A 26,706-nucleotide genomic window follows, 5' to 3' on the forward strand; every position below is an offset into this window, starting at 1 on the left:
AAATCCAAACATCAAAATTCTTGGAACAAAAAAGATCCCAAAATCGAAGTTCAGTTTTATAGGGTTTCTCTTTGAAAAACAATGGTTGGCCATGAAGCTGTGGAGGTTGCCAAGACGGTTCTCGAAGTGGCCGACGTCGCTTGGACCGCCATGGAATGTTGCCACCACCTCCACCACCGTCACAACCCCGACGATGATTCTCCTGAAAATCATGACGCTTTCAAACTCGAAAAAGAATTGGAAACCCTAAAATCCGAAAATCAACGTCTCAGGAATCTTCTGGAACAGAACCTCAAACTCCTCAACAATCTCTCTGAATCTCCTGTTTATTTAAACGACTGTCCTCCTGACGTACATAAATTTCATAACCCTTTTTTTGTGTTTGATTTTCTTTTTCTTTTTAATTTCTGGACCTAATTATTTAAGTAATTGCAGCTCTATGCTCGGTTGGTATCTACCGTGGAATCTAAAGACTTTTTGCTCCGACTCAAATCTCTTAACGGATCCAATACTAAAATCGAGTTTCCATTCAAGGAAGCTACAGGTTCTTATATTATTATTTTTGTATCGATTATTTGCACTTGCTGATATCTTATATAGCTTTTCCATGAATGTAGGGAATGCATCAAGAAATTCTTAATCGAACTGATAAATTATTACCGCATCAAGTTGGATTAATAACTGTGGCAATAATGTTGATGCAAATTTTTCCTTTTCCTTCTATTTATTGTTAAGAATGTTGATATTAATTGATTAGTTACCATGCTTTTTTTAAATTTGATTTTAAATTAGGGGATGATAAGCATTCTGCTGAAATTCTGATTAATGTTAACCAAAATGAACCAAGTTGGTGGGTATGGATAACTGATGAAATGGTTCCGAGCAATGTTGAAGAGTGGAGTGGAATTGATGATGAGAATTATACTGTTATTAATGAGGAGCATGTTGTGGATGCGGTTGCTAACTTTATGGCCAAATGCATTTTGTCCAATTCTAAAGCTCAGGTTTTTAGCTGCCTGATCTGATTTTTATCCTTTTCAAGATATATGACATGTAAAAACAGCTTTCTCATGTTTGTTCGTGTTCCTGGTATTTCAGGCTTTGACACCAGAAGAACTGCAGAAAAGTAAATTTTCTACTTCACCTGGCTTTATGCCTTTACTACCTAAATAAACTTATCTTTTTTCCTTGCAAAATGGTTATTGTACTGGATAAATGCTTCATGATAATTGACAGAAAAATCATGCAGTTTCATTCTTCTAAGAAAGAGTAAATTGCATTTAATTTTAGATGTGGCATACGATTTCAATTGTTGTTGACCTCAATATTTAGACCCTGAAAAATGGTTTTGTGTTTCTATGAGTTCATGGCCTGGCATTTGAAAACTTGCCGGAAAATTTGAGCACAGAATATTGCTATCCTTAGTTTAGGAAATCTAATTATATTTCTCGCCACTCTTCTTGTCAACTAAACGCTATATGAGATTACTTATTATCATGAGATTATGAGCAGCTCTGCTTAAATCATTGGGAGGCGTCAGCAAATTGGAGAAAGTTTTGGGCATTTGGCATGCTGGAAAGTTGTTCTATGCGTTGTCAACCTGGGGACTCGCACTGTTTGGGTGCGTTTTATTGTTCCTTTTATTATTGTTTCTTTCTTGTTCATTTTTTTAGTCTCTTTCCATTCTCTTGAGGTAAAAGAGTCAGCTTGTTCTTCTTTGAGAGGACGGGTCTATTGATTTAATTTTGTATACACCATTTTTTAGTATGATGAGATCCGTACTGAAAACTTATGGAGCCTGTTTGATAATAAATGGTTCCCCCCACCGTTTTATGAAAACCAAAGAGGAATTATTATCCATTGAAACGATCATTCCTTTTATACATTAGATTATGTGAACTCTTTTAGGTACTGTAGAACCTTTTTTGCTACATATCTTGTGAGCTAAATTCATACAATATATTGATGAAAGTATCATTTGAACAAACTTATAGCCTATTATACTACAACATAGCGTTCAGTGTCGTATAATGTGCTAGGTTTTAGTCGTGTTCCTATGTAATCTTTGATCTAGTAAATTAACGGTTTAGTTTATCTTTCGACTTTGACAGGTTATATAGAGCCCGTAGTGTGGTAAAAGTTGCTGCAATGGGCATCCACACGACCGGCAAAGTTGTAATGAGGGCTCTATGAATTTATTGCTCCAATATCAGATAAATAAATAAAAAAAAGGTCTGTTTGAACTGTATTATTCTTTCAATTCTCGGTTGGTTTGTTTAAAATACTTCTTGTTGCTGTAAAATGTACATGTTGTAAATATATTTGAAATACTCTTTTAATGAATCAATTGTATTGCTTCAGAATGATTACTAATGTAAAATATTCACTTGTACCGGGAAGACTCGTGGAAAATGTTTTTTAGAAAAAGAGTTCCTTTATAACATTTTTTGGAAAAAGAGTTCCTTTATAACATGATTTTTAGATAAAACTTATGTCAACATATTGAATATAATATCTTTATATATTCCAAACTTATTTCCTCTCTCATTTGTTCTTCCTCTTGATGTTAATTAATGTTAGAAAAAGTGAGTCATGAGGCTGGTGCCAAACTTTCAATAGTCTCTGTTACCCGATCTCTAACCAATAATTTGGGACCAATAACATGATTAAGGCCAAACCGTTTGAAGACAAAGGCTCAATTGCAATTTAACAACTTAATAAGTTATGCTTTTTCGATCAATTTAAAAGATAAAAGCTTGGTAGTAAAAAGGTTTTTACAAGAAGCATCTTCCTTGCTATGGAGCGCCTCTATTGATAATTAATTCTTTCCGTAATTAATCAACTTTTTTTGACGTGTCATTTGACAATGTGTACGTTTTATACACTGACAAATGTCAACACCTTGAATATAAGATCTTTATATATTCTCTCTCATTCAAACAAACTTATTTCTTCCCTCATTTGTTTTTCTTCCTGTGTGTTAATTACTGCTAAGATGATGAAAGGAAAAAAAAAAAAAAGAGTAATGTGGCTGGCACCAAACCTTGAATTGTATCCACTATCCAATCCCTAATACTTCCAAGCCTATGACAGAGAAAAAGTGACCCTTTTTGAAAAGCTTAGGATCAATCGCTACTTCACAAGCTTGTTTGCTCCATCTTGAGCATTTCCAAAAACTTTCCAGGTATAGTTTTCCACAACAACATTTGTAAAACAAAGTTGTAGGAAGACCCATAATGAAAGCTACATTCACCATTTCTTTTTCTTCTCTCTCGGTTCCTAAAACTGTAGTTTCAACACCACTGAATGTTTCTAAAAATAACAAAGTATGCTTTGTGCTAACAGTTTGGTGGATGAACAGAGAAATAATAAAATGAAGGCATGTCCTTTGTAAGTATCAAAATCTCATCTCCAATCTATCAAACTCTTCTGAAGGTTTACGGAGGAATCCATGGTCAGAGATGCAGAATCTCCGGCCTGCAATCACACATTTGTCACCTTCTCCGTCATAAGCACAACCAGAAATTCGTTTGACACGAGTTTGTGAGAAGATAAAATTTGTAAATGCTGGCTCAACCTTTCACATTTAATAATTTATGATGTACAGATTCCGCATATCAAATGGTTGCGCAAGGAGAAAGTTTTTGTTCTCTCAAGAAACAAAAATTGTTAAGCAAGAAAGACTTGCCCAAATTTAGTAGATTATAAAACTTCTCTAACCTCCTTAATTAACTTTATGTCTCAGGAGTCTTTCTCTTTTTGTCAGATGCTGAAGCCGCCTCAGATTGAGCTTGACCAAATACAGACCTGCACTTGCAAGTAAAAAATCAACTTTACATACAAGGATTAGAGGATGGTTAAAAGAATCCCAAAACACTAAAAGGATGTTTGGGTTTCACAGGAGGAGAAATTGATGAAGCTGATTCCAGACAACCAGCACTTCTGTCGGAGAAAAGTTCGAGAAGTCACAGAATTTTTTGTTATTTTGAGAACCAACTGAACTTTTAATTGTTTGATAGATAAGACTTTTGCATACATGAGGAGACGAACATAAAAAATGGAATCTAACTTGCAGCTACAACAGCTTACCCGCAGGTGGAACATTTCTTGTGATGCTTGCAGAAAATTGACAAACATACAGAACATATGTAGCCCATGTCAATAGTGTTTTTATGGCAAAAACATCTGTAAATTTCAGAATTCAATCAATGCATTGCATAGTTTAAAGTTCAAGTGAAAAAAGCACGAGAATTGACATGTGATTAACTGCAGGCAATATAGAGGAATTTAAGACCTTAAGCAGTTATGCTAGCTCGAAGAACATATGCCTTGGCAAGAAAAGAAAATGGAAAAAATAAATCTAGAGCTCCCTCTTGTTGTAGTAATACCAAAAAAATGTTAAAGCAAGGAAATTAGCAGTTTTTTGGCTAGCATTGTTGACAGTTCTTATCTTACCTTTTTCTTCAAAACAAGCATGATATCAGCTTTTCTTTTAGTTACTATATTGACTAACATAAACCATTATCAATGGCACAATGCATGTTTAAGAGGCATGAGAGGAAACATGTACATTCATACAAATAAGGATGGCTTCAAAATTTAGCAACAAACAAGTAGCAAAACTTACGAGGCGCGAAAATCAACACCAACAGGCTTTGGAAGATGTATGAAACTGCGAGAATGCAAGTCAGTAGCAAAAATAGTCTGCATGGAAGGCCAATAACATGTTAGTAAAATAATCTGCCCACATTTTCATCAACCAAATGCACTTCAAAGAACATTTATAGAGAAAAAGAAACTTTTAACATCATACAAGGCCGCAAAGTAACATATGTGCAAGAAATAAAGTTATGTTCATCAGTCTGTACAGAGAGAGCCGCAATTAGTGGCAATAAGCATAACGTAAATTCAAATTGCAGTCAAATTAGAATAAACAACATACCATGAGATACTGAAACAGCCCATCCAAATTTTGCGGTTTATGATGTACACCACCAGTTATGTAAGAAGCCTAAAACTCCGATGCATCAAACTGTATCAGTAGAGCTGAGAGAGGAAGACCAATGTTTGTTTGCAGCATAAGGTAATTAAGAAAGCATTACTAACGGTGCCATACCTGCTGCAGGAAGGCTGAATTTTGAGAACCTAGGTAACAAGAATCTATAGGAACCTACAAGATAAAGCCAATTAATTACGACTCACGACATGAATACATCTAAAGCAAGACAAACTACAAATTCATGTCATAAAAAATAAATATGTTCTATACGTGCATTTGTGTTTGTTGAGTATATTCAGATTTACAGAGAGTGACAGAGATAAAAATTACTGCCATAAACTTAAAGAAATGAACAATGTCAAATTTCACCTACTAGCATAATGCAAATCATCCTAGTTGAAAACAAGATAGCAATAGTAAAATGACGAAAATAGTATTTCCACAAGTTTAAAACCAAGCATGAGCTGTCATCATAATGCCCTCCCTAAACAATTCAAACAGAGGCTACAAAAGGTAGAACTCAAGGAAAATTAACTTCCCAACTAATCATTTAAAGTTGTTCGTGTCATTATAAGCAAGAATACAAGACTAGATTGAATATAGTTAATATTGAGCTGCCAAACGGAAGAATCTAACAAAAGGAAAATTAGGCAGAAATATATTGAAACGATGAGAAAGAAATAATAGATGCAGCATCAAGTACCGAAGAGCGTTGGGCAGAGAATATCGCGTTCATGATTGCAACATATCTGAAAGAAAAAATATTTCTTTGAGTCTAAAGGCCAGAGGTTGAAAGCATAAATAACCCAAAAAAAAATAACTTACTGTTCAGGTCCATCTGGTGATCCCTGCAAGCATAAGATCTGTATGCACATGTTAGTCAACTACTATGAAACATAGTAATAAAAACAAAAACAAGTAAATACACAAAAACTACAGTGTTACAAAATTTGTTTCTAACCTATATCCAGAGAAACTCTCGATTTTATTATCAGTTTGCATATAGCTTTTCCAAATTGTTTGAAGTTAAACCACTCTAATGTTATCCAGCATGCATTTCAACACCTAGAATCATATATCCTTCTACGATTAGAAAAATATCTTTGTCTCTTTATCATTGCTCAATAACTATGAAAATTAACAATGCACCCATGTCATATATAGCTTGGCCCACAGTTATTTTAGTAACAGTGGTCGATAATGCAAACAATATTTAAACAGCATTGTCCTGGCAGCTGTCCTGGTCAGTTACCTTAATACAAGCATCACCTTTTGATCTCATCAGAAGTAAATTTTAAAAATGATGGTGCACTAACAGGAGGAAGTGAAAAGTGGGTCTGCTACAAACATGAAAATAAATAAAATGAAAGAAAATGCAGCTCCTCATGGTATTAATAAGACACATGGTACCAAAGATGGCACTTTTGACTATACAAAGATAGATGAATTTTCAACAGCACTGGTACTTAACAAGATACATATGCAATTGATATGAACGTGTTCAAGCAGTCTACAGTTGCTGAACACACACACAAACAAAGAAGACACAAAATTATAATAGTAAACATAATCAGCGTGTATCTGAATTATTTCAGAAATGTAGCACTAAACAAATAAAAACATATCCAATTTCATTCATCACATGAAAGAATTTCCCAACGAGCAGGAACTGCAGAATTGGTGTATAAAATTTTTCAGATGTCAAATTATTAAGATCAGCAGATAAATCGAATAGCAATAAATTATTTAGAGACTCACTCGAGGATGTGGATGGAGGGCTCCTGAACGAAACACTCTCTGTATATCTGTTAAAATCTAATTAAATCAAAAAACAAGTAAAGCACATATTGACAAAGGCCTGCAAAACGTACACTATGCCTTCACTCTCCATGCATTTCCATGCAACTGAATAATACTTGCATAAACATCACTCGGGTATTGAACAACCCCCTTTACATAGCTATATAACACTATTACCACTATAAACCCATTAATTTTCCAAAAGAACTAGGTTTACCATGAATAGAACCAAACACTTACATCAAAGAAGTAAGGAAGCATTAAAACACCAGAAAGGATACAACAAAGAGCCATTGACAATGACCCCGAGAAAAGGGAAGACTTAATCTTTCCTTCAGGTTCCTCCTTGCTCAACTGCTCATCTTTAATAAGAAATTCTTCCAACTTCTGCAACAAACTGGAGCACATAACAGGCATTCTCCCATTCTCAAAACTCCGGTTCAAATCTGAAGACGAATCAAAGACATAGTCACAGGAATTATATCCAGTAGCAATAACCACGACTTGGTTTAGCTGATTCAGAGTCAATATCGCATTCAAAAACGCAAGAACCTAAACAAACACCAACATTACAGATCAATAAAATGCAAAAATCAATGAACCTTTTAACTTGGTTTGCTTTAATTTTTAGGGTTTTCTGATAGATAAGAGATTACATGGGAGAGAAACTGAGAGAAAGAGAGTGAGGAGGAGCTCCAGAAAAATGGGTTAGTGTCCAGCAAAACTACCACAAGGCTAACATCATCTGCAACCATAATTAACAACAATAGTTATAAAAGTATCAAAACAAAAGAAAACCCAAGAAGGAAATCAATCAATATTATGCGAGTATCAAGAAAAGTTTAAAGGAAGGGCAACCTGCATAGAGCTTGGAAGGAGCTGAAGCCATGGAGGAGGCAGCTTCTCCTACTTTTATTTATTGTTACTATCAAAAGATTGGGTTTTTTTCAGCGAATGCAGTGAGTTGGATTCATGAGAAAAAGGGAACGACATCTGACCTGACCGAAATTCTTTCCTTCAAGCTGTTGATTGTAAGCGTCGAGTCTGCTCAAAATACGAGATTTTGCATAAAATGGGCTGAAGAACAGAGGCCCCCATATTCTTACGCGACGGAATGGCTCAATTGAGCCCATTTGCTTTTCACTAGTTCTAATTCTTTTTTCGGATCCCCCCCCCACCCCGGGTCTGCATTTTAATTAAATTAATGCAATATAATTTAAAAAATTGAGACTGTTAAAAAAATTTATTCATGATGACTGAAAGGAGGAGTTGAAGATGGAATTTTAGTGTTTCAATCTGAAAGCTTTTAAAGCTTTCTCTTTCAACCCAAAATCTGATCACTTGCAAGTTAGAATTGAAATTTTATTTATTTAAGATGGAGAAAAGCAAGTCCTAAAAGTGAGCAGTAATCAGAAACTATTGTAAACCCAAAACTGGAATCTTTACCATCTGTCCTGTCTGAAAATGAGCTTGTTTGCATAATAAGATTTTAAGATGTTCAAAATTATTGTACCATGTTCGATTTTGCATTCAACCTCCACCTGTTTAACCAGTGCCACACTTTTCTTCATGTTGTCTCAGAACCAAAAGATGCTTTTAAGATATTAAAACAAACGTCTAGAATGAGTGATCTGATTTCACAAACTGACCAGTTGCTTTCCAAGTGGCAGATGCAAGTAAGTGATAATAGTATTTTTTTTTTCCTTTTACGCTTACCTTTTGCGTATGCTTGTTATCTACGATACAAATTAGCCACTTGTGCAGGATTACTTGGAGCTGTTAATGATCCCTTCTGCTGATTTAGTTGCAGTCACTTGGTGTGATGAGCAGCTGCATATGGCCACCACAGTTTCTAACCATGTATTTTGCTTATATGCTAAAGAAATTGATGCTATAGGATCAAATTTGGGTTTTGAGCGTAGGGTGGATTTTAGCCAGGAGATGCTGGCTCCCTCAACTAGTACAATGACACTCAGTAGATTGCTCGGACATGGTGCTATAACAAGCAGCACTTCAGTTGATGGAAGGGGTTTGGATATAAGAACATCAAAATGTGAGCTACCAGTGAAAAGGTACAGGCTTGTTATTTCCTTTGAAGCGACACTTAGTTGTGTATTACTTGCATATTAGTTGAGCATTCTTGACATTGGCAGATCAAAGATCAAATTTGATGTTTATTATCTATCGATTACAATTTCTGTTTCGGGTCACTAGGATGGATAAAGTAGTTCCTTGGATAAGTAGAGTGTCTATAAATGTATGACCTGGGCATTTTATCTAATATGTTTTGTCTGAAACAGATTTTGGTTCAGTCATCCCGTTAAGTGATTTAAATTTTCATTATTGGCACTGCCTTTTTACTTTACCTAAATTAGTTTTGGCATTTGCAATAGAGGGATGTGAAGTCCTGTCTTTTCAACATTATTAGCTCCATCATACTTGACACTGAAGGGTTCTTCATTTCATGAATATTTGTCTTCATTGAAATGCATTTCAAGATCAGAAACCTCCCGCTTATTGGCAGACATGACTCGATAAAAAGACGGAGGTAAACAAACTTTTAAATAAATTACTTTCATTATTCATGACCCATCACTGCCCTTGCTGTAGTTCTTGTTTTGTCATACTGGAGACGAGGTGCTCGGCATTACTTGAGTTCCATGGCAGTTATATTATCCCCTGAAGATATTTCATTGTTGGATCAATACAACTTTACTGGCAAGTTATCATCCAACGTTTGATGCTAGTTTCAGAAAACCAAAATCCAGGAAAACCCCAACAAAGGTAGACATGGTAAGCTTGTAAGTTTAATGCCATTGGCTTTAAACAACTGCGAGTCAACGATGGATATGAAATGGCTTACGAAAGTTGCAAAAATTATTGGCATGTTGATTTGTTTGAAATTTCTTGATGTCAGGTTATGTATGTAGCCGGCTTCAGCCATGTCAGGTTAGTTAGGAGGATCATGACAATGTAGAAAGCTACCTCAATTACCAAATACAAAATTTATTTAGTTAACACGATGGACAGTGAATCATTTTCAGTAAACAGGTGAGACTAGATTTGCTTATCCGAATATAAAAGTGAGATAAGATTGAGCTTTGTACATATTCATTTTCAATTGCCATTCCTCCTCCTTTTTTCATTTCTTCTTCTTTACCCCCTCCATCTTATTGCTGGAAAATAATATGGTTATTTCGACTAGTTACTTTATCCGAATATGTTATGAAGTATTTTTGTTTAAATTATGTGCATGAAAAAAATATATCCTTTAAACTATGAACTCTGATCCTTATTCTAGTGTTCAAACTAGTAGCCACAGTTTATTTTCGTGTTTTTTTAACAAAAAAAAAACTACTTTAATATTAGAATTTATAGGATGCGCTTGGTTGGGTGGAAAAGTGAGTGATGGAAGGATGGAGTAGAAAAGTAGAAAGAAAATAAATTTAAAGTTTACATGGTTAGGAAAAAAAGTGAGAGAAGAAAAAAAATAAGAGGAGTGATCATTTTCATACTAATGCATAAAAACCAATCGAAATGAAATAATAAGAGGAGAAAAACATGTTAGTTCAAATTACACATTCTTCATTTATTTTATTTTCTTTCGTTTCACTTTTCAACACTACCAAATAATGGAGGGAAAGAAAGTTGTATTCTCTTTCTATTTTTCCATCTTTCACACCACAATTAAGGAAAAAAAAAATTAAATTTTCATCCTTCTAATTTTCCAACCCTTCAATTGTTGATCTTTCCAATTTTCTTTCCTACGTACCAAGCAAAGCGACTCATCTCATGTAGCTAACAAGGTGATTTGCTCACTATACTTCATATTATTTCCGTAAGCCAAAGGAGTTCATACGAATCTTCATCTTCTTCTTGTTCTTCCTATCTGGCTGTATCTCTTGGCTCACTTAGCGAGGCTTGTAAACCTGAGGTCATGTACGCAGCAAACCTCGAAGTTTTTAAACAAAAAACGACCCCAAAAAATTTGTCATTTCTTGTGTTTCTGGTCCAATCCAAACCGGTTCCATCTTTGCTGGTTACTTGCCTTTTTCAAGGGACCAATACGAGCAGGTACAAGTGGAAGCACTGGTTATCCAAGGGCCCCAAGTTGGCGACAGTAATGAGCCTCAAGAAGCGGGTGTTTCCAAGTACACTTTTTTTCCATCATTCATTAAGATCTTCCTAACCTTCTAGGGACCTGCTGCATCCACGAGTTTGTGTAGCAATGCATCAGTATTGCAGGTTGCTTAACCATACAAATGGTGTCGGTAGCTAGCTTATGACCACTAAATGGCAAAACAATTTATGGCTTTTGGCTTCATCTAGTTACTATTAACTCAATTTTTATATATAGTACATGATCCCAGACCCAGAATTTTAACTCAATTTGTTTATGCAAAAATAATTTAGCTTCGGTTCTAGTCTTTTACTGCTAACTGGTTTTTTCCCCGTTTCTCTTCATTATTGAGACGTAAAATGTACAACTGTGTCTTCTCTTCTTTTTTTCTGATTGGATAAACAAAATTTGGTGATTGTCTAATGAAATTGAGGGCATTGCTCTTTCAAAATATGTTTATTTTACTTCTGTAAAAATGGGTTAATTTGGGGTTTTTAATTTTCAACTTTAGTTGGAAACATGTTAGGGTCAATTTATTTGGGATAAAAAATACTTTTCAAATAAAAACATTACTAAACAAGTTACTGATGAATTTTTAAAAATTACTTTTGGGACAAAAATGCTTTGAAAAAATACTTTTTTTTATTAAAAGTAGAAGAAAAAAATTTTAACTTCTGCTCAAAAGTAATTTTTAGAACAAAAGTATTTTTGAAATTTTTTTGAAAAGTATTACTAAATATCAGGAGTGATATGTAAACCAAGTAGTCTGATTTGGATATTTCAGATTATAGTACTTCAAACATCACAATTCCCATACTTGCTTCTTCAGTTGCTACCATGTAACCAAACGCAACTCAAGTTATAAGAACTTCATATTCGAGTCCGACTTTGAAATCTAAAACTCAGTTCAAATTTGACTAAGTTTCATTTGAGATAAAAACAAACTTGAAAGCACTCGGTTAGACTTTATTACATACTAAAACATGAACTGAATTCTCATACTTCAATTTTTTATTATTTCAGCCTAACTTGAGTTCAAAAATGAAATTTTTCAATACATAACTAAAAAAAATAAAATCTCGATTAATCTTGCAGCTTGTTCAAATCAAATATCAAAATACTTGAATCCAACTCAATCAATACTAGAACTTGAGTCAACAATGGTCGAGCTGAACTTGAGTGACTTACAAACTAGTATCGGGAAACAGAGAGTCTGAGCAGCAAAATGGAGAAAATTTCCATTGATTTCATGTACTACATATTTGAGGCACTCTAACAAATAAAGAGATGTAAGAAAATAATTTCTGTATCTGAGAGAACAAAATATGTTAAAAACTTCCCCAACTGAGTAAATCTAACGTAGAACCGCACAAGGTGATAAAATCAACCTTTCCAAATCATGCCATTTCTTTGTATCATCCAAGAACCCCCATGCATAACAACCTAAATTAGATCTTGTCATCTAACTTATCATTATTATTTACAAGGGGTAGTAGTTGTTCCATCCTGTTCCTAGGTGTCCGGGGTGTTCGTGGTGTTCCAGGTGGCTGTTGAGAAAGCAAGTGTCGGACGTACCCGTAAAATGTACATCCCACAAGTGTGATACCACAGCCAACAGCATTTAGACCCGAAATCGGGTTTTTGAATATCATCCATGAAATCAACACAGCAACTGCTACCTGCATCAGAAAAGCATTAGAATAATGAATACCACATTCAAAATGATGAACAGGAAGCTTTAAAGCGTTTAAGCACCAGAAATCTGCTACAATTTACCACAAAATTTCAGGACTCTGCAGAATCCGAAAAATAGATTCATCTAAATAATCAAATCTACGGTAATGTAAACAACTTAAGCCTAGAACACCACAATCAATGACAACAATTATAATAGTAAAATGAGTCAGAATATGATAAGAATCCCTCTTCACTAGATAAATCTCACCTTAAGGTTCCCAGCAACATTAAATGTTACAGCCGTAGTTGAGTGAATCACATAAAAGATGGAGAAGTTAAGACAGAAAGCCAGCACTCCAGAGCTGAAAATAATGACGAGAGCTGGCCAGGGAGAAGGGTGTGTCTCAAACCATTCCATAATGCCATTACCTTCTAGTAACATTGCTGGTACTCCCAAGATCAAGGTTGCAAAAGGTGCCATGTAGTAGACAGTGTTTATGCTATAAGAGCATGCACCAAAAAATATAAAGTGAACCAAGAGCAGAGAACGTGTGAATTAATAAGTTGGAGCGAAACACTTCTCCACAAGTAACACATGATTACTCTTAAATATATAAATAAATAAAAACAAATAGCTTTGCTCAAGAAAAAGAATAAGCAAGTCTCTATGTGGTATTACGGAAATCACATTCGTCCACATAGGCTAGGAATGCAATTAACTCTTAAAACACTACAGCAGTAATATCAAAGCTTTCAGGCTAAAAATGGAAGGAATTTATCACGGCTTTTATTCTGAAAAAGTTTTGATCACAAGTTTCTAAGTTATGATGCATGCATGTCAAATACTTAGCTTAACAGAATAGTTTGTGAAGCACTACTTGATAGTTATGAAATAATGGCAGTAATTGTTGTTCAACTAAATATTTCCTTGTTCATAGTTCAATCCAGGGACACAGAGTGTCGTGTCAACCAGAAGTTTGCCAGTCAAAAGTTATCTTCCTGAAAGTAAAAATCTATGCTAATGGAGATTGTGAAGCCAAGGAAATGGCACTCATTCAATTTGTTAGCGAAACAGTATAAACTACATGAAAAAAAAAAGAAGGAATCGTCATACAAAAATGCAGAGGAAAAGATGACTGACAAGTGTAGCAAAATTATATGCTAGCTGCAAAAGACACAACACTAAGTGAAGTGTAGAATTAACTAAATTTTTGCATCAAGAATATTCCATGGCCGTCATAAACTAATTAATACATTGAGCATGAGCTTAGCTTCAAATCCATTTTTCTTAAATTTCAACCTTTTCCAATTTGTCAAATATGGCCATGAGAACAAATGACAACAGTACCTATCAAACTTGTATCCATGCAGCAGTGATTCAGCAAGGATAGTCTTTGTAGAAGTAGCTAAACATCCAAATAAGGCAGCACAAAAACCAAACATATTAAAACTAAGCTCTGTAATAGATGTGAGAAGAATTCCTCCAACAATAGGAATCAAAGAGGCCCAAATTCGCCAATCAAAGTACTTCCTCCAAACTAGCCACTGCAAAATAACTATCATGAACATACAAGATTAGATGTGATGACGGCATGCATGCAAGACTTATACCAAGATAATGCGCATAAAAGTTATGATTAGGCTTATAATTTCTAAATCTCACCTGTTGTAGCAGGAGTGAATGACTTTATAGTCTGCATAAAAGAAACTGGGATGTAGCGCAAACTGACATTTCCCAACACTATGTTGACGCAGAATACAAAAGACATGGGAAATATCCTTTTCCAGCGATCTTCAGGATCAACCACTATTAGAGGTTTAAGCTTTAGCACTTTGATTACCATATATGCTCCAAATGATGAAGTTATGAAGTGAACGCATGATACTGATAGAGGGAACTTGAAATCCAATTTCTGGAATTATAAATTTTTTTAAAAAGAATTAAGAAAAGAAAAACAACATCAACATTGTCATATTCCAGAACTTTGTCAATAAGTGTCAAAATCAACCAATTGCAATCTAAGGTACCATTATCCCATCTAACAATTGAATGATCATTGAATGGTTATACTTTCTTATGTCCACTACGAAAAAAAGATCAAAGGAAAACATTTAATGAAAAATAAATTCATGTCAGGTTTTTCATTCAGCTGAAGAACAGCCGAAAAGATTCGGTTCCCACTTATGCCGATATTAAAGTTGCAGACTATCTCAATGCTCAGCATTAAATCAGGGAAGCAGCAGAGATAGAAGGTGTTTTAAGCACCTCAAATGCTTCCAAAGATTCCATTAAACCGTCCAAAAAATTTAGGCTAATTCATTAAGCTGGAAAATGCACTTATCAAGCCAAAAACTTCAAGGTTTGAGTTTAAACCCATAACATGCTAAACAGTAAACCCTACTCTTCTCCCCTCTCATCAAACATTTATCATAAAAATAAAATAAACATTATAATACCAATATATGAAGAATCATATGTATCAACATTTAATTTATTTATTATAATCCTAGATCTGTTGCTTATGAACCCAGACAAAAGCTTAAAGCGGCAGCCACATTTCTATAACATGAAAATTAAAAATGACAGCCTAACCATGATTCTTGAATCTTTCTTCTAAGATGCATAATTTAAGTCCATAATCAGGCCGGAACTCTAGATTTCAAAATTAAATTAAATACTAATAAACACGAAAAGAACCTAATACTGTTAATAATACATAATTTACAAACTAAACTGTACCAGTTAAAATCTTGCAACCCCTTTAAATTATATTTTTTATAATATGTATTGTTTAATAAATTTTATTGAGCTTAGTTATACTTATAGCCCACATCACAACTTCGGTTTTTAATATATAATTCTGGAAAAGGCAAGTTGTACTCTAGCAAAGCATTAACAAGAATCAATCAAGAAACTAGAGCAAACTGAATCGAAGCAGAGGAAAAAAGGCATCGAAAGTATATATAACACAACAAAAGAGAATTACATGAACATCAAATAATTAGATCAAATATAAGAAAATTTAATATAAAACTGGAAGTGTGAAGATCGATAAAACAAATTTAAAGAAAAAGGAACCTGAAAGATCCATTTGTTAATGATAATGACGGTTACATTAAAACCCCACCACTGGACAATTGCCAGAAGAGATCTGCAAACACTCCACTGACATAATCTCCCTTCCTCCATTTCTCTTCCCTCCCTCTCCTTCTCCCAACAATTCCCACGCACAAAAAAAAACACAGATCACCAAATTCAAAACCAAGAACCAAAAACCCACCTTCAAAATTTTCGTTTATAGAGCATTGAATTAAAAAAAAAGGGTAGCTAAGATGTAAATAAAGAAAGAGAGAGAGAAAGACAAAAACAAAAAGAGAAACTTAACGAAAATGTGAGAGAGGGTGTAACGGTGGAAGCAGGCTTTTCTTCCCTTGTGAATTACCCCCTCTCTCCCTCCCTCATTTCTCTCCCTCTAATATTATGGGTTGAATTTTAATTTTTCCCAATCGATCTATTTTTGTTTCATTTTTACTATGTCTATTTATTTTACTTTTTGCTCCTAGGAAATGGGGATGATTTAAGCCGTCGATAGGATAAACTATAATTTAGATTTGTTATATTGACTTTAATTTCTATCGTCAGATATTGTCTAGTCGTAGATCTGATCTCACTTGGGAGAAACCTCATACTACCCTCTTTTTCTTTTTTTCTGCCCTTGGGGAATTTCTCATCTGTAAAATGAAATAAAGTGGGAGATAATTACGGGTAAACTTTTCTCTTTAATTGATGTGCACTGTAAATTCCGGATACAACTAACTGCCCTTCTCTTTGCGAATATTTATTTACTCTTTCTTTAGCTTTCAAAAAATTATTTACTTTTTCTCAAGGATGGGAATAATTATTTACTGGTTATTTTATTACTAGCTACAATAAATATAAATATATTATTTTCGAATAGGATTTTATTTTTCAATTCTATTAATAATTTGAATAAGTTTTGATAATATTTTATCGAAAACTTGAATGTTTAAAAAAGCAATTTAAAAAAAAAAAGATAAATTGACGAAAATATCATATGTTTAAAAATGTGAACCTTAATAATTATTGAACGATTTTGTCTTTAAACTCTACTCTTAAACTTTTCCTAACAAAGTTAGCCTCCTTTCAACAAATAACTCAAATGGTAACATTCTCATTTATAAGTGCCTTACACAAGGAAATTTTCTATAAACTTCACTTCATATACTTTTGTCAATTAAGGGTCGCTCAGTCATACTTTTGAAGGTGGAAAAATGTTTTTCAACCCTCAAAAGCAATGCCAAAGACTTGGCTTTTGGGTCGAAAGTGTGGAGAAACAGTGATTTTAGCAAAAGTTGAGTTTAGGTATTTTTAATTTTTGCGTTTTGAAGTGTAAATTATTAAAATATTCTTATTTGTATTAATTATATTTTTACTTGTATTAATTATTTAAAATATATTTAAATTTTTGGATTAATTTATATTCTATTTAAATATTAAACTATTTAAATATTATTTATTATTATATTTAAAATTTTAAAATATTTTATGTATAATTATATTAAATTATTTAAATTATTTTATTTTTTATTTTTTAACATCATATCTAAAATAGATATTTTAACTTCTCAAATTTGTTTATTAGTAAAATCGAAAACTAGTACATTGAAATATACTCTCTTTTAAACGTAATTCAATCTTGATTTGATTGTAAAGATGTTAAATTGCTAGAATTAATGGACACAAATTCGGTTCAAGCAAACCATAAGAAAGTAAGTTTTGGACATTAAATATAAACTTTTGGTATTGTAAAAAGAATATCTTTATCTTAGATTGATCTGGTTAGTAATGGATACGTGGTTGACAGTAATCTTTTAGAAATTTAATTTATACATACTATGATTTTGAATGAATGGTAAATTAAATTTTGGCATGTTCTAAATGAGCAAAACAATGTTGCAGATTGCATAGCAATGATGTCGAATGGAGATTTAAATGTGAAATATTATTTTATTGAGTCACTTGAGGGTGTTCAGAATCTACTAAATAACGATATTTAATAATCTGGAATAAGGTCTGACTCTTAATAAAGTCGTGTAATTAGAAGTTTACTTCTATTTCTTTTAACCAAAAAATAATAATATTTTTTTATCTATCGCTGCATTATTTAGATTATTATTTAAGTCTCTAATTAAATCAGTGTCACAAGTTAGTTGACCATCAAATTAATTGAGAATTTATAAAAAAAATTAATGTTATTGGACTTGAATTCGTGCTTTTTACATCAATAATTTTTTTTAACATTTAACCAAATCTTTATTTTAATATAATATTTATATTTTAATTGTATTATGGCTACTTTATTACATCCATCAATTGTATATCTATATTTCTATACTATTGGTGTCACAATTTAATTAGACACCAACTCAATTAAAAAAATTAGAAAAATATCATTTTATAATTAAAATAAATTATATCATTCAATAGTATGCATAGAAAAAAATATGAGGTTCAACTCTAAAAGGTGTACAAGGATCAATGACCAAAACTCTATCAATCAACTGATATAGAAATTCAATTTTTATCTCTCAACATGGTACTTGAATAAGTCGATGGATGTATGTTCCGTAAAGTCCGTAGCAAGATAATATAAATTTTATAGAGTTAAATTTCAAAAATTAAAAAGTATAGAGAATAAAATTATCGAATTGAAATAAAAATAGAGGCGTTTATGAGTTATATCGAGCTAGTTTATGTTTAATATTAATATATTTTATATTTGCCAAAATCTAGACTGAGTCAAAATATAAGCCTCAAAATTTGCTTAAATTCGTCTATATTTATAAACAATTAATCCTTTCTAAACTCGTACATATTATTATTTTATTTTAAAAAATTTATATTATTTTAATTTAATATTATTATTTATTTTAGATATTTTATTTTAGTAAAATTTAAAACATAAGCATTTTAAATATTTTCTAATGTTTACATTATAATATATATTTAATTTATTTGATATAAATTACATAATATATAAAAAAAATTACAAAATAAAAAAAGCCATGCGAGGCTAGATTCAAGCCTTAAATATTAAAATTAAACTCGATCCATATTTTAAAAGAGACTAAGTTTTTATCCAAGCTCATTTTTAGATTTTATATTTTTGTTAAAACTCTTTCACGTTTTGTAGGAGAGTAATCAGGCTCAAGGTCCTTATAGCATAATTTCACAAGGTTAATGTACCATTTTGTATATGAATTTGACTTCAATATTTAATTTGATACTTAAGTTTAACTTTAATATTCAATTTAATATCTAGATCAAGCGACATCATGAGACCCAATAAATATTTGACATGTGTGCAATATTAAAAGAAATAGATACACAAAAACTCTAAGTGACAAATTAAACCTTGAGACAAAAGAAACTTAAGTGTCAAAATGAAAAAAAGTTTAGTACCAAAATCTGAAAAAAAAATAAAAACTTAGTATTAAATTGAACATTGAAGCTAATATTAGGTACCAAATAATATATTCACCCTTCTTATAATTCAGTACTAGAAATTGAAGTCCCCAACTCTGGCGAAAACACAAAACAAAGCAAGAGGTGGTTTAAGCTGTCTTTGCAAAATTGGATGGGTAAATTAAAGTCCGATTCTCCCCTCTCTCGTCGCATCGTTCGATCCTTTTTGGATTTCCTCGACTCAGGTACTCTCTCTATCTCGCCTTTGATTTTATTCACTATTTTTTTCAATTCAATTAGGTTAGCTTAGCGTTTGTCACTGATTTATTTTTTTTCCTTTTTGCATTATTTTTTAAATGATTTTCTTTTGGATTGTTCTTTATTTTGCCATGGTGCAAAAGCGGAATTAGCTCCTTTACTGATTGATTTTGACTTTTGCAAAGCGCAATTAGCTTAATTCTACTTGGAAATTTAGGGTTTGCAACTGCTAATTCGGAGTTAAAGTGATGCTTTCTTAGTTTCATGGAGTGTGTTAAGGGTGGAAAGAAAAGAGGTGTTATGAATAAGGAGTGTTGTTGTTCGACAATTCAGTGTAGACAAATGAATTGTGGGATTATGTGATTGTTAGGTTTCAATAAAATTAGGAAGTGCAGCATTAGCTATAGAATGATACCATTGGAGAACGGCTCTAGAAGTCTTTGGGCACAATATAGAATTTGATCGATCTTTAAATTATCCGGGAAAAAAATGGTGTAAACATTTGGAACTTTGTCCTAAAAGCTGCATCATCGTTGGTTTGTAAGAAAACAAATTGACTGGTTTTGTGTGCATCCTCTTTAAAATTGACAAGGGTCCTTTTTATATGCATGACTGGTATCATGTTTTTTAAATGGCAACTTTTAAGTTCATTGATATCATCACATTATACTGGTTGCTTGCATCCTCTATACTATACAATTTATGTCTTTTATTTCATCTCCCTTATTTTATTATTTGGGCGGGTGAGTGTTTAGGGCTTTAAGCGATTTGAAGGGGGAGATTTGCTGAGTATTTCCTAGTCATATACTTCTTCATTCACTTTGTATTCTCATCTTGTTATATATTTTCTAATAATAATCCTGTTTCTGTAAAATAGTTGAACCCGCCCCAGGGGTTGATCTTGAAGGCCTTGAAGTTGCTAGGGAATGTTTGGTGGAGGTGTTTAAACTTGACTCAGCTTCTATAAATTATGTCAAACCTGATCTATTAATTGACATATTCAGTTCACTGGATGAAAGTGAGGATAAGAAAATTAAATCAGATCTAAGACACAGGGGTACTTCTGATAATGCCACTGCTTCACTTTCTGCCCATGATATCGTAAGTGCTAATTCCTTGGCGGCATTAAAATTGGTATTTCATGATCACTCTATTTTCTTTTTGAAATTGATTTAAAGTATATTTGGGTTCAGGATTTAATTTAGGCACCATGTATGTCATCTAAAATTTAATATGGGAAAATTTTTCTCTACATATGGTTCTCTTTCCCAGTTTCCTTATCATTGTATGGATGCTGTTTTAGTGGTATCCTGTCAGGGACATTTCTTCTTTTGTGGCACTTATTTTGTTTCTAATATGTTTGGTGTCTGGATTTTGCTAAATTAGGGGGATAACTGGACTAAAGAATCTCAGTCTACAGGTATGCCATGCTACTTATCTTGATAATTTCACATTTTGGACTTTTAATAATTGGGTTGAAATGATTTACCTTTGTATTATTTATTTTAATGTTTTAGGTTATACAAAGTAGTTCTAAACCAGGGTAACTTGCAGGAGTCTCAAAGGATGAACTCTTTGGGCAATTCTTTGCTGCAATAGAGAAAATTCACTTTCTGAGGGCCATGCCTGATGGGAATGATGATCCTGCCCAACTGGATAAAGCTACTCGTTTATTTGAAGACGCCGTAAATGTATGTTTTCCTCTGGTGTATATTAAACCTGTTCCACTAGATGGATGGTTAGCTTGCCTTGGTTTATGGTTATTGTTGCTTAATTAATTGTTGTAACGTGAAGGTTCTTTTTGAGATATTTTTAGATTTGCCCCATGGATTCAGGTTAAGTGTTAGAGTTACATGTTTCATTGAAGTAGTTTCTTCATAGTGTATCCATACTTTGATTACATCATTGCACTCAGAAAATAGATTAACTGAATTACATGATTCCGATCATTTAAGAAGATTTTCTGGTCCTCATTTTTAGTAGGGATGTTCAGAAGGGAAATCTTATGATACTGAAACTAAAAGCTGAAATAAATTACTTGTCTATCTTCGTTGAAACTTGAGTGAAATTTGGAAATCAGAGTGTAGGGAAATTCTTCAAAAGAGTCTTTTGAAGATCGGTATGGGGATTGTCAATCTTTCCCCATGGCATGGATTTATTCATCAGTAGTGTTCTTTGTCATATATGAGCTATTAGGATGAAAACCTGTGGTTGATTTCTTCTGATTATTTAGTAAGAACCGATCATGTCAAGCTTAATCATTGACCTCAGAGAATTATATGAGCAAACTCTTATCATTTATTTCTTAACTTGACATCCTGGCTTGCACAGCTGACAACGGCATCTTTATTTCCTCTTTTGGATTAATGTAACAGGTTCCTTTGAAAATTGGCCAACCTTTGAAGTTTTACACTTAGAGACAAACTCCAGCTTCTGCTATCTCTTATATTGAGAAACATATAATGCATTTATATTATCATCACATAGATACATGGTTCTAGAAACTGAAAGAGTGAAATGCTGATTTTTAGATTGTAGTTCCTGAAATAAGCATTCTCGACATAGTGGCTTATAATATTTGGATAGAAAGGTAGGTTAGTGAGCCAGCCTTAAAATTATGGTTATGACTGGGGATTGGAGAACCAAGGTAGTTATTACAGGTTGCAAGGTTATTCAGTTGCATGGCATCCTACTGAATTTAAGCATTTGCAATCTTTGCATTCTGCCGTGTAAGAAACATGATTATGAGGAAGGATATTAATATATGTTTTCTTTTTAGTGCTTTGAACTAGTTAGGAAGTTGGGATCCACTAGTGACATTTAAGTTCATCTTGCTTTCACATCACTAAATCAGGACTGACTGGCACTTGATCTTCATTATATTCTTATTCAGTTTAGATAACTTCTTGCAATTTATGTTTATTGTCATATTTTATTTTTACTTTCTAAAGATATCAGTTAGCTTCTATAACAAACCTTTATTGATATCTTAAATTTTCCACATCAGGAGATGGAAAGGTCTGGTTGTCAGGCATTTGACTGTAAAAACCTGGCCGAGACATTCAAATGTCAAGGTAATAAAAATTTGTGTGCTTTTTTTTTTTTTTTTGTTGGCAGTTAGTACTTCATATCTTTAACGTTTAATTTTAAGGGCTCATTGTTTGGAGAGGTTGAGAAAGTTTTGTTCTTCTCTTTCTTTTTTTTGTCTAATTTATGCATGCTTTATCTGTTTATTTGTTAAAAGTCATAAAATAGATGCTGTAAAAGCAGACCCTAGCAAATGAGCTCGCTTGATATCCAATCCATCCAACAGGATTTTTTTTACTTAACGATTTAAACTCAATTACTATATACCCTTATTGAGTAAAATGTAGAAAACATTAACATGAGCCTAAAGTCACCAAAATAGAAACAGGGCCTACCTAAATTGATTCTAAAGGACCCAAACCTAAAGTTACCAAAATGGAAACAGGTCCTACCTAAATTGATTCTAAAGGACCCAAACCTAAAGTCACCAAGAAACCCAATACCTGCAACTTTTTTATGATAACTGTTGCTTAAGAAGTGTCAATGTGCTTACCATATGTGATGTTTTGGTAGCATGATCTTTTTAATATCTTGCACTGCTCATTCTCTGTAAAAGCTGCTCTTAAGTTATATTGTTTTGCTTTCAGGTAACAGGACCATGCAATCAAAGCAATACTCTGATGCGATAGAGCTGTATTCTATTGCTGTTTCTCTTTGTGATGATAATGCAGTTTATTATTGTAATCGGTACAGCAGTAATTTGCTCAAGCTGATAATTTGATATATATATATCTGTTCAATTTACCATATTTACCATATTTTTTTCCTTACCAAGAGATGGAAAGTCCTTATCCTGCTACGTCAAATTATTCTTGCACTATTAGGTCACCCTATGGGTTTCATTGAACACCGTAAAAGCTTTTAGACTTTGACTTTTAGGAATAGTAAACTTGTCTTTTCTGTTAATCATGTCCCAATAATATTAGGATTTAGGAATTTGATTCTTGTTAATGTTCGGTTTCTAGTAACTTTTAGAGATAGTACATATTTTTTGTATTTGATTGCAGCAAGTTTCTGCCATTTTCACACATTCATCTTCGTAAAAATGCAACGTCTGATTGAATTATAATCTTTGTTTCTCAGGGCTGCTGCTTACACTCAAATTCAGAAGTACAATGAAGCCATTAGAGACTGTCATAAATCCATTGAAATTGACCCAAATTACAGCAAGGCATACAGTCGTCTTGGTTTAGCATATTATGCTCAAGGCAACTATGCTGATGCAATTGAGAAAGGATTTAAGAAAGGTTGGCGGGAAATTATATCTGAACTATACAGTGTTACTATTAGGGACATCCAAATCTAAGATATAATTTATAAGCATTTATCTCTTAGTATGGATTGTCTTACATTCACAGTTAAAGAAAACTTCCACATTTTCTTAAAGTCCTTTTGATTTTCTTTCACCATATCAATAACAGATTAATGGTTGAAGATTCAATATGCTATCAAACATGGTAGTTTCTAACCTTTATTTTTTCTTTTTCGTTTAACTTGTGCAGCCTTGCAACTGGATCCAAACAATCAATCTGTGAAAGAAAATATTCAGGTAGGTTTCAGTGTTCCCTTTTTTACATCATTATTGTGATCTTGATGTTCTGCTTGTGATATCTAGGTAGCTGAGCAGAAATTGAATGATGAACAGCAAAGGGCAGAATGGGATCAGGTAATATGAACTATTAGTCGCTTATAATAAAAGAAATCTGTATGTTATAATTAACTCGCAATAATATCCATTACCAGTTTACCACCTCACAGTTTGACACTAAAAGACAGAATGTATGACTCTCTCAAGCCTGTTACCCTTGAAAATGGAACCCCATTTTGTTTACTCGGTTATTCTCAAGAAATTTTGCTATTTGAATTCTATTTTGAAATGATTTCTTATGTTTCTGTATATGCATAAGCATCCCTGATCTTTCTGATCCAGAATGTCTCATTTTCTTTTTCATCCTCTAATACCCGTCTTGCAGGGTGCTAGTTCCAGTCAAAATAATCAAGGATCCAATAACCAATCATCCGGATCAAGGAGTCATGGCAGATCATCTCCATTTACAATGCCTTTCGACGTTAGTTCCCTTCCAACGGAGATTGCAAGCATGCTTATGAATATGGCTTCAAGTGCATATCAGGGACAACCATCTCAAAACAGGCAGGGGGAAGACAATAACATTAATGGATCAGAAGAACCTGGGATAAGAGTAGGTGGGAACATCAACTTGAATTTCGGTGAGCAAATGCAAATACCAGAGGAATTAACCGGTGCTTTCAGATCTGTGATGGAAATGTTCTCGGGGACACCACCGCATGGAAACAACCAGGATACAAATGGAGGATCAGGTTCAAACTGAACTGCCATACAAACATGTACACCATACTATTTTGAACTTCCAATAGCTTATGCCTTGGGTTTTAACCATTTTTGCCCCCGCCCCTTTTGATTATTATAGAAAGTAAGTAGATACCAAACCAGCGATAGTGTATAATTCGTTGCAAAATGATGGAGCTGTTGAGATGATCAGATATCACTGCAAACTGTGTCGCTGAGAGTATTCCTTTTGTTTTGATTGTGGGTGATTGTAGACGCTTTGTCACGGGATCTTTTTTTGTTATACCTAACCTATCCAATCCTATATTCTTTTATTAGGTTAGGAGATCATTTTTACCGGGGTAAAATTTGCAGTTAATTTCTTATTAGTTTTACAGTTGAATTTAGTAAATGTAATTGTTTCCGTTATTCATCAAATTGATTTGATATTACCACTAGACAGGAACAAATCACAGTCAACATTCACCATATTAGGCAACACACCTAAGCAATTTCTGGAAAGGAGAACGCTTCAAATTGATTCAATATTTTTATCATCTAGATTGATGATGCTATTTCTAATTGATGAAAATTTAAATCAAGGTAATTGGTATTGTATCAGTGGATGCACTATTTTTCTATTTTAACTGGCTTGAATTGGTACCTGTTTGTTTTGATATATTATTTTAAATTTATTAAAAATATTTATAAATTAAATGAATAAGATTAAATAAATTTTAAATATAAAATATTTTTTAATAAATTTTACAAATAAAAATTCATCATTCAACAAACAAAGAAACAAAATCTTGTACATTAAACTACAAACTACAAAATTACCTCATGTATTGTATATTTTTTTCTTTTTTGCAACTTCATTCATGTATTGTCTACATTAGGGTCATATATTGACAGTTCCAACTAATTGAAAAATTAAAAAAAAAATCGATTTTTTTTCAACCCAAGACATTATAATATTTAATGTCTCCATTTTAATTTTATTTTTTATATAAACTTTTAATATTTCAAATGAAATTTTTTATAAATATATATATTAGGCTACGCAAATTTTTTAGTCTATAAATAATAAGAATCCTATGGATTGGGAGAATAAAAAACTGATGTATCTATACTTCAAAAAATGTGATAATAGTCTATATTTTCAAATTAAACGATGATTAAATTAATAAAATTAAACCATGATTTGAATTAATAAAACTAAACCATGATTTAAATTAACACTTTGTTCAAATTTAAATAAGTCATAATATTCAAATTTATAATAATTCAAATCAACGTAATCCCCCAAAAAATGTCAAATGCTTCGAATATTTGCTCAACTAATATGAAATTTGAATTAAATTGTTTAAATTTACTTTTGTTTAAAAAATCAGAACTAACTTTTAAATAAATATTTAGAATCCATAGCCTTAAATTTAAATTTTAAAAATATTAAAAGTCCCAATAAATAATATATAAAAATTCAAAACACATTATTGCTTTTAAGAGAAAATTAAAATTTATTTTTTATGAAATAAAAATAAATTTTGTTTCCAACACCATTTAAATTTGATAATTTAAGCGAAATTGAAATAAATTTATTTCAATAAAAAATGATTTGATACAAACTATCAAATCAAATAGTCAATAATTACTTTGATCCATTTGTCACAAAATTATTATGTTCCTAATAAGAACATTTATTAACACAATTTGGTTGGCGTACGAAGATAAAGATAAATTTATGATAAATTAATCGAAAGCTTCAAAGGAAGCCCAATTGATTAGGTGTCCATTTATCCAATAATAGTTTTATTAAAATCCATTTTATTATTTTTATTTATTTATTAATATCCAATACAATAATCATCACCATTTAAATCGGTAAAACTTTTGTAGAACACTTTTATTAAATGTGAAAACCAACTTGTGAATGATGAATAAATATGCATGGGATATTAATGGATGAA

The 26,706-nt window shown here is 32.4% G+C and overlaps 4 protein-coding genes and 1 long non-coding RNA gene across 8 annotated transcripts; 3 read left to right on the plus strand and 2 right to left on the minus strand.

The window, feature by feature from the left end:
* Positions 1 to 72: 72 nt before the first annotated feature.
* Positions 73 to 2,343, plus strand: LOC107923936 (uncharacterized). The gene is made up of 6 exons (XM_016854137.2): positions 73 to 351; positions 436 to 544; positions 793 to 1,004; positions 1,099 to 1,126; positions 1,513 to 1,621; positions 2,112 to 2,343. The coding sequence occupies exons 1-6, from the start codon at positions 82 to 84 to the stop codon at positions 2,191 to 2,193; spliced, it is 810 nt and encodes a 269-aa protein (XP_016709626.2). The 5' UTR covers positions 73 to 81; the 3' UTR covers positions 2,194 to 2,343.
* A 689-nt stretch (positions 2,344 to 3,032) lies between these two features.
* On the minus strand, positions 3,033 to 7,844 carry LOC107923934 (general transcription and DNA repair factor IIH subunit TFB4). Of its 3 annotated transcripts, none has more exons than XM_016854134.2 (12): positions 7,658 to 7,834; positions 7,456 to 7,544; positions 7,081 to 7,351; positions 6,758 to 6,804; positions 5,825 to 5,862; positions 5,703 to 5,748; positions 5,117 to 5,170; positions 4,943 to 5,011; positions 4,628 to 4,704; positions 4,090 to 4,185; positions 3,721 to 3,807; positions 3,033 to 3,477 (listed from the first exon to the last, which is right to left on the minus strand). In XM_016854134.2, the coding sequence occupies exons 1-11, from the start codon at positions 7,686 to 7,688 to the stop codon at positions 3,735 to 3,737; spliced, it is 891 nt and encodes a 296-aa protein (XP_016709623.1). In that variant the 5' UTR covers positions 7,689 to 7,834; the 3' UTR covers positions 3,033 to 3,477; positions 3,721 to 3,734. The 3 variants fall into 3 exon arrangements, with proteins under 3 accessions (XP_016709623.1, XP_016709624.1, XP_016709622.1); XM_016854135.2 differs by having other exon boundaries at positions 3,033 to 3,498; XM_016854133.2 differs by lacking the exon at positions 3,033 to 3,477 and having other exon boundaries at positions 3,558 to 3,807; positions 7,658 to 7,844.
* A 120-nt stretch (positions 7,845 to 7,964) lies between these two features.
* LOC121229505 (uncharacterized) lies at positions 7,965 to 9,944 on the plus strand. Its single transcript, XR_005927287.1, has 2 exons — positions 7,965 to 9,592; positions 9,717 to 9,944. It is a non-coding gene; the product is annotated as an uncharacterized lncRNA (long non-coding RNA).
* A 2,189-nt stretch (positions 9,945 to 12,133) lies between these two features.
* Positions 12,134 to 16,115, minus strand: LOC107924400 (UDP-galactose transporter 1). Of its 2 annotated transcripts, none has more exons than XM_041114051.1 (5): positions 15,676 to 16,115; positions 14,260 to 14,403; positions 13,945 to 14,152; positions 12,865 to 13,096; positions 12,134 to 12,598 (listed from the first exon to the last, which is right to left on the minus strand). In XM_041114051.1, the coding sequence occupies exons 1-5, from the start codon at positions 15,686 to 15,688 to the stop codon at positions 12,368 to 12,370; spliced, it is 828 nt and encodes a 275-aa protein (XP_040969985.1). In that variant the 5' UTR covers positions 15,689 to 16,115; the 3' UTR covers positions 12,134 to 12,367. The 2 variants fall into 2 exon arrangements, with proteins under 2 accessions (XP_040969985.1, XP_016710325.1); XM_016854836.2 differs by having other exon boundaries at positions 14,260 to 14,509.
* A 3,055-nt stretch (positions 16,116 to 19,170) lies between these two features.
* On the plus strand, positions 19,171 to 25,104 carry LOC107924518 (small glutamine-rich tetratricopeptide repeat-containing protein). The gene is made up of 10 exons (XM_016855006.2): positions 19,171 to 19,328; positions 20,219 to 20,442; positions 20,728 to 20,761; positions 20,896 to 21,032; positions 22,349 to 22,415; positions 23,016 to 23,115; positions 23,512 to 23,675; positions 23,931 to 23,977; positions 24,044 to 24,094; positions 24,402 to 25,104. Exons 1-10 carry the CDS (start codon positions 19,256 to 19,258, stop codon positions 24,777 to 24,779), a joined length of 1,275 nt encoding a protein of 424 aa, XP_016710495.2. The 5' UTR covers positions 19,171 to 19,255; the 3' UTR covers positions 24,780 to 25,104.
* Positions 25,105 to 26,706: the final 1,602 nt, after the last annotated feature.

The sequence above is a fragment of the Gossypium hirsutum genome, chromosome A05 (genome assembly GCF_007990345.1).
Source record: "Gossypium hirsutum isolate 1008001.06 chromosome A05, Gossypium_hirsutum_v2.1, whole genome shotgun sequence".
In the NCBI taxonomy this organism is placed as follows: Eukaryota; Viridiplantae; Streptophyta; class Magnoliopsida; order Malvales; family Malvaceae; genus Gossypium; species Gossypium hirsutum.